This window comes from Ochotona curzoniae, unplaced genomic scaffold (assembly GCF_017591425.1).
Source record: "Ochotona curzoniae isolate NIBS_2020 unplaced genomic scaffold, NIBS_Ocur_1.0 contig_1, whole genome shotgun sequence".
NCBI classification, from domain to species: domain Eukaryota; kingdom Metazoa; phylum Chordata; class Mammalia; order Lagomorpha; family Ochotonidae; genus Ochotona; species Ochotona curzoniae.
Window position 1 is genome coordinate 4,920,640 of NW_024464918.1, and position 7,667 is coordinate 4,928,306.

The window sequence follows — 7,667 nt, forward strand, 5'->3', positions numbered from 1 at the left end:
AGGGCAGACACACTGGAGGAAAGAAGGTGGAGGGAGAGCCAGCGGGCACGAGACCAATGCCTTTCACACCCAGCAGACCTCAACACTCCACAGGAACCCAAGGAGAACCACCTTAATCCAACACCAAGAGGTCATTGCCAGCCAGTATTTACTTAAGATCTTCTGTGTACATTCACGCAAATTGTAATCCACAAACTCTCACAGAGAAGAAAAGCTGAGCTCAGCTTGAGTCCCCACACCTACTTCCTGCCTTGTGGCAGGCACGCTGGTGCCTCTGTGCCCAGAAGTCAGTGACACTGATGGCCGCTGCATGGACCCTCCACCCACGGGACACCTGCCTGCCTCCCCAGCTGCCCTCTTGTCTGGCTGGGTCCCGGCTCCAACCCCCTGCACCCCAGGCCCTGGCTGGAGGAGCCCCAAGCAGGATGGTCTCCCAAATAGCTGGGTCTCTGCTATCCCTCAAAAGAATCTCCTCTCCTTTACCTCCCGTTCTACTCTGTGGGAGATTTGGAAGGACTGCAGGTTCTGGGGTCTTTCCATCCTTGTCCAGTCCCCAGATTCAAGTTTGCAAGGATCCTCTTCCCCAGCAGACCTGGGTGCTGAGAGCCACATGTGCCCCTCCCAAAGGCAGCCTGCCAAGATGCAGACAGCCTGGTGGCTAGCCTGGGAGCCCGAGTGGAGAGCATGCAGACTTCCCACCACCTTGGAAATGGCAATGCCCATGCTGTTTCCAATTTAGGTTCTGAAATGCCACATAAAGGACAGCTTCAGTTCTGTCGCTTAAAACTCTTTTAAAGAATCATATCTCCTCACGTGACTCAGCCAGCCCAGAGCACCGTGGCCTCCTCAACCCTGCTCCCACTCCCACTCTCAGGGCTAGCAGAGCAAAGGACCTCACTTTGCTTGGAGCCCTGATGGCCCAATGGCTGAACCTGCAGCCCCAGGACCTCAGTCTCCTCTGCCCCAGCCTGAGCTCCAGGTCTACCCCTGGCATTTGCAGTAGGGCAGGGGGGAAGATGGCACCACCAGTGGCAGGGGCAGGAAGGACAAGGAAAGAAGCCAGGGCCATCCCAGAAAGTGGCCAAGGTGGAGTGCTGGAGCTGGGCAGACTGACTGCAGAGAGGGGCTCAGGCACATAGGAGAACTGGGGGTGTGCTGTGGCCATCCTTAGCATCTGGGGGTGGGCTGTGATTCCAGGACCCCCATGCACACCAAGGATAGCAAATTCAAGGCTCCCCATAAGATGTAGTAAGGTATTCGTAACCACCCTGCATACATCTTTCCAAATACTTAAAGTCACCTCCAGTCAATGTATAACACAGCATAGCCAGCATGGTATAAATGCTGTGTTAACCACTGTGTTGTTTAGGAAATAATAATAACAGGGAAAAAATAGCTGTCCATGATCAGTGTAGACACAATGATTTTTTCCCAAATAACTTAAATCCATGATTGAGGTAGGCTGCATCCGTGCAGCTGGGGATGGTGGGTGGGGCAGGCTGCAGCTCACAGCAGGGAACTGCCACTGTGGGTATTTTTGAACTTTTGGCCCATCACAGGTATAAATGAATCCACTGTGCAAAAATGGAGGACCCAAAAGGACAAAACCCCATAATGCAATATCAAGTTCTCACTATAGTCAGCAGAATTAGAAGACCGGTGGGGCTGGCGTTGGAGGCAATGGCTAAGACACTGAACAGGATACGCCAGCATCCTGTATCAGAGTGTCCATCTGCTGCTCCTCACTCCATCCTGGGTGATGCACCTCCTGGAGAGGCAGCAGGGGACAGCTCATGTTCCTGGGCTCCTCCACTCACGTGAGAGATTTGGATGGAATTTCAGGCCCCTGGCTTTGGCCCTGCCCAGCCCTGGCATTGCTGCAATTTGGGGAGTGAGCTAGCACATGGAGTGCCCATTCCCACTGTCAGTCATATTCTTTCTCTCTCTCTCCTCCGTTCCTTTCTTCCCTCCCTCCCTGTCAAATAATTACATGTTACAATAGCTATAAAGAAAGAAGTAGTCATTGTGTGACTCCGGTGGCACCATCTGGAGGAAGGTTGCATCCTGCCCGAGGGGCACAAAGGAGACTTTAAGTAAAGGTAACCCTGGGAGTAACCGAGTTCTTCCTGACGGAGCCCCTGTGCCCTGGCTTGCACTGTCCTGAGATAGACAGGTCCCCCACTGCTGCCCCAGGTGGGCTGTGGATGCTGCCTGCGCACCTTCCCTGGCCGTCAGAACCCCTCCCCCTGACTCCACACTGCTCCCTAGGAGCACTTCTTGCTCCTGGCACCTCCGGCTGGAGGTATAGGGACACGAGGAGCCCAACTAGGGTAAGCCAGCCTACTGATCCCAAACCACGTGCCACTCCCAGGTCCTCCTGCTCGTTCCATCACGTGTGGCTCTGTCCCAGGTTCAGCCCGTCCCCAGGACTCAGCCAGAGCAGTGGCCTGGCTCTGAGCACATTTTTGTCTCATCCCAAAACCCTTGGTCCATCCTGGCAGCAATAGGGAGGTAGCTTCACTGAGACAGTCCAAGCCTGCTGAAATCTTGGCCACACTTCCAAGCAGGTGGCACAAGCATTGCCTACCCATGTCCTAATTGGTTAAGAGACCACCAATGGGGGACCTTTTACTTGGTTCCCACCCAACAAGGAGGGCTCAGGGAAGGCTTAAAACCCCCAAGACCCTTGCTCAAACTATTGCTGCTAATGGTTGAGGAAAGTTCTGTGAGCAGGGGCTTCTCCTGTCTTCACAGAGGACTCAGTGGCAGCCATTCTGTTCTGTAGCAGCCTGGTCCCGCTCCCTCCACAGCGCCTTCCCTCTCCGGCAGCAATGACCTGCACCCTCCAGACACCAGTTCTTTGCACCTGACCTTTACTCCTAGCCCGTCCGTCTGTCCACCTATCCACCCATGTCACTGGGTACTTTAATCCTCATTCATCTGCAGGCACTCATGGAAGGAACAGAACCAGCTCCACCAAGTGCCACGGGCTGCATTGGCACTGCTTGTGAAACCCCGGGACTTGGATACTCCCCAGATCTAGCTGCCATCGGTAGTGGCAGGAAGGGTGCCTGAGCCTTCCCCAGCCCTGGCATAGGTCATAGGCGGGCAGCAGGCAAGGCACGTGGGCCACGCGAAACAGCCACGTAATGGGAAAGAGGCGCCTTGGGGCCTCAGCCCTGTGACCCCCCCTTGCCTGTCAAAGCTGACCTCTGCGCCCCCTTTCGTAATCTCCCCTGAAGATGGAAATGTATGGGTACACACAGCTCCCTTAATGGCAGGTCACATGGGCATATAAAAAGCTGTGTCAACTCTGTGGATGCATTTGCTCGGCGCCTGCCTCGCTTCACTTCCTGCCTGGCGGTGTGCGGGGAACGTGACTCTCCATGCCAGGCTCTGAGCATCTTTTGCACAAGAATCAGTGCTGTCACCACTTGGGGAGCCTAAGGGCTCCCCAACAAAAGGCCAGCCATCTCCTCTGATCTCCTGGGGCTGGGTGGGGAAAGGCAATCTGGCTGTAGGTTTGTGGAGGACCATCTCAGGAGAGAAAACCCTGGAAGTGGGGGTGGGGTACACAGGTGGATGTGAGGCCCCAGTACCACCCTACCCCAGCTGTGCCACCCTGGCAAATGTCACTGCTGGGTTCTGCTTCCACTGTGACAACAGGAGATGGTGGCACCTCTCACAGGTTGATAAGGGGAACCAGGATGACTGCAGAGCCCCTCTACAGGGGCCAGCAGTTCCAGGAGCCGCCCTGTACCAGGAGGCTGCTCACGAGAATGGCCGGTGTGCAGATTTGGCCCAGGGTCAAGCCTCAGCTCCTCTTCCGTATGTTGTTTCACCTCCGAGAAATGCAGCAGTGTTGGCGGGAAACAACAGCAGCTGTGGGCGGGGAAGGAGCCGTGGTAGTGCCCCAAATGAGCAGTAGAGCTGCACCTAACCTTAGCACGCTGCCCTCCTCACACCTGCTTCCTGGATGAGCACTGTGTGCTTCCACTGTGACAATCACCCACCACCATGCCTCCCTAGATAGTGCAAGCTGGGGCCTGTTCAGGTTCCGCTTAGAACATTTGCCTGGTACCATGGGTGGTATATGCAAGCCAGGGTGCTGCCCACACAAAGTCCAGGAGAAAATGCCAGGTCAGGGCCCGGCGCAGTGGCAAGTGGTTAAGGTCCTCGCCTTGCACGCCCAGGATCCCATATGGGCACCGGTTCTATCCCGGCAGCCCCACTTCCCTTCCAGCTCCCTGCCTGTGGCCCGGGAAAGCAGTCGAGGACGGCCCAAAGCTTTGGGACCCTGCACCCGCGTGGGAGACCCGGAAGAAGTTCCTGGCTTCGGATCGGCATAGTATCGACCGTTGCGCTCACTTGGGGAGTGAATCATCGGATGGAAGATCTTCCTCTCTGTCTCTTCTCTCTGTATATCTGCCTTTCCAATAAAAAAAATAATAAAAATAAATTAAAAAAAAATAAAAAAATAAAATGCCAGGTCAAAACGGAGTAACTCCAGCCTAGCACCCAAGTCTCCCCAGGACTTAGCAAGTTACCTGCAGCTGGGATCCTGCCAGGGCAAAAGCCACAGGCATCTCCCTGACTACAGCTGACAGCGCCAGGCAGGAGGCCTGTCGGCTTTCAAAGTGTCTTCCAGGATTCTGTTGGCTGAGAAAAATTAACAAAACCACCCGAACTAGGTCAGAGATGGATGTGCACCCCTCTGCTGAGTGGCCACTGCTGCTGCCATGTGTGGCTGAGAGTGGTGCCCTGTGCTCATGCAGATAAGCCCTGCCCCCCCCTCAGTGCCAACATCTGCAAACACCAGTGTAGGCCTGTGCGACAGCAGCCAGTTCCAGGGCCCCACGCCTGCTCTGTGGGCACACCAGGCAGCCCTCCAGGGCACCGCGGGGCTTCTCAGGACGGTGACCAGGAAGATGTGATGGTGCTGACTCCTGCTGGGCCCTACCCTCCACACAACCCTCCACTCCAGGCACAGGGCGTCCACCCCACCCCCTCTGCCCTCCTACACACAAGGCCTGGCCACAGGGCTACCAGCACAACAAGCAGGAGGCCTCCAAGTATTTTCATCAGACAGCACTCAGCAGTTAGGACTTGGGACTCCAATTTCAAAGCTGTTTGCAGGGGCATTGTCTGCTGGGCTGAGCAGGGGTGGTGGGGATGAGCTCCAGCTAAGGTCAGCCTCGCACACCTTGGTTCCTCTCACCATGCCTGTGTTCAGAGAGCAGGGGTGGAGCTAAGAGGACACCTGCCTCATCTCGCTGCCAGTGCCACCAGAGCCTCCCTGTGAATCCAGTCCTCAAACGGAGATGAAAACAGGCGAGCAGAGATTTGGATGTGAACGTGACTGGTGTTGGGAGGGTCTCAGGTACAGCAGGTGACAGGGCTGGGGGGAAGCACCTACTCGAACACTGCACTGTGTCCTACTGGGCTGTGCCCTAACCTCCTTACAGGCCCACCAGGGGTGACCCAGACCGCTGGTTTTCATTCTAGACCTGGGAGCTGGGAAGGCTTCTTAGAGGAAGTGGAAAGGTGGACTCCTAAAAAGGCAGACGTTTCCATGCTCTGCCATCCCTCAGTCCCACAGACTGCCAGCTCCTCCCTGCCCACAAGGTTTGCCAGGGCTGCCCACGGATGGTGGTCTTACCAGAGAGATCTGCGACAGCCCCTCTGTGTCAGGACACTGACAGCGAGGGTTGCTAATCGAGAGAGCTCCCGCTGTGTACCCGAGGCCCCAGCTCCTGCAGTCTTTCTGAGGCTCCGCCCGACGGCCAGGCGTGCCCAGAGCCACCCAGCAACCTGCAGGGGCTGGGAGCAAACCTGGCCATGCTGAAAGCCAAGGAAGCAGACGTTGGTGTCCACTGAGACCTGCGTTTAAGTCGCCTCTTGGTGCCAAGCGACACCCTGTTCCTTGTCTTTTTGCTGCAGCCATCCCAGGACCCTCTGCACGTCCTGTGTGTCCGGGTGTTGGCAAGCAGTGGGAGCTTGGGTCAGGGCGGGCACAGCCCAGCCTCTCTCCCTCATTGGTGAGCAGCCGCTCCCGGAGCAGCGCCTCCACCCGCCTTGCCACTGACCCTTAGCGCGCTCAAAGCCTCCGGGGAGCCTCCGGGGAGCTGTCTCCTCCTGCTCAGACAGGAGGCAGCCGCCTGCGGGTGAGGACGGACTAGCAGCGCACCTGTGCTCTCGGCAGGAGCCTAGGCTGCAGGGCTGTACCGGCAGACGCAGCAAGCTCCAGGCCACCTGCCCTTGGTGCGCTCTGCATCTCCCGCTGGCTCCCTGAGCCCGAAGCTGGAGTCTGAGCTGGAAGAGCGGCTGGGAAACCGCGAGAAGAGTTGGCGACTCTCGCCCACTGTCTTGGGGGCACCTGCAAGAAACGGGAAGCCCGAGGAGCACCAACACGGAGCCGAGCAGCTCTGAGTGTGGGGGTTTGCCGCCCCGCGCGCCAGGTGGCTGAGCACGGAGGCGACCGAGCAAGAGGACGTGTCCCCAGGACCAGCATCCCCTCGCTGGTCCGAGGGCACCGACTGTGGTCAGTGGCACACAGCAGGACGAGTGGGGCATGCCATGGAGGTACTGGATCAATCGGCTGTGTGAGACAAAGTGAGGAGGGAGCAGCGGGCCATGTACGGCGACCTGTTCAACGCCACTGGGAGCCCTGAGGCGGCGGTGGGCAGCGCGCTGGCCCCCGGAGCCACGGTTAAGGCAGAGGGCGCTTTGCCGCTGGAACTAGCCACAGCTCACGGTATGCGGGACAGCACGGCCACCAAGCCCGACCTGCCTACCTACCTGCTGCTCTTCTTCCTGCTGTTGCTCTCCGTGGCTCTCGTCGTCCTCTTCATCGGCTGTCAGCTGCGCCACTCGGCCTTTGCCGCTCTGCCCCACGACCGCTCGCTGCGCGACGCCCGCACACCCTGGAAAACGCGGCCAGTGTAGCGGCTGCAGGAGCCGGGTGATCTGCAGCGCTGGAGCAGCAGACGGAGCCAGATCAAATCCTCTCGACGCCAGAGGTCGCTGCCCCCCGGCCCTTTCCAACTAAGAGCGGCAACCCTGAGGCCAAAGGGAGGCTGTATAGGTTTCCGGTTCGCTAAGGGACCTTGGCTGGGATTCCCTGGCTGGGTACTTGTACCCCTGGTCCAGTCTGAGAACTATTTTGCCCGGGCGCAGCAGCCTTGCCTGCAGCCTGCTGACTCCCGCAAGAGCAAAGCCCGCACGAGCTGCCTACACTGACTTCCCTGCCACGAGGCAGTATCCCCGCGGCTACTTCCACCTTTTGCTCCTTGGCAGTAAAGGACCCCGCTTGCATCCCGACTTCGGAAAGATGACCTTGGGGAGGGACAGGGTGGCACCCACCCAGGGGAAATGATGGGGCGTGGATATGGGGTACCGGTGGGTCCCACCTGGAGCCAGGTGCCCAGTCTCCTGCTCAGGCACCGAGGAGAGGTGTTCGGGATCCACACCCCTACCTCTGGTGGGGCCACGTTTCTACAATAAAAGCTCAGCACGGTAAGACGGGGCATTGCCGAGGCTCTGGTCTTGGGTTGCGCGGCTTCGGATAGGGGATTGTGGCAGGCGGACCGAACAGGATAGACCCGACTGTGACTCACCTTCCCCAGGTCAGTCTGGTGATAGCCCCTCTTCTTCCGATCTCCCTGGTA

At 58.0% G+C, this 7,667-nt stretch overlaps 1 protein-coding gene across 1 annotated transcript; it reads left to right on the plus strand.

Annotated features, from left to right (window-relative positions):
• Positions 1–6,633: 6,633 nt before the first annotated feature.
• SMIM32 (small integral membrane protein 32) lies at positions 6,634–6,945 on the plus strand. Its single transcript, XM_040975614.1, has one exon. The coding sequence runs from the start codon at positions 6,634–6,636 to the stop codon at positions 6,943–6,945; it is 312 nt and encodes a 103-aa protein (XP_040831548.1).
• Positions 6,946–7,667: the final 722 nt, after the last annotated feature.

Coding starts and splice junctions, on each gene's coding strand:
- SMIM32 (XM_040975614.1), top strand. CDS start 6,634: ATGTACGGCGACCTGTTCAACGCCACTGGGAGCCCTGAGGCGGCGGTG.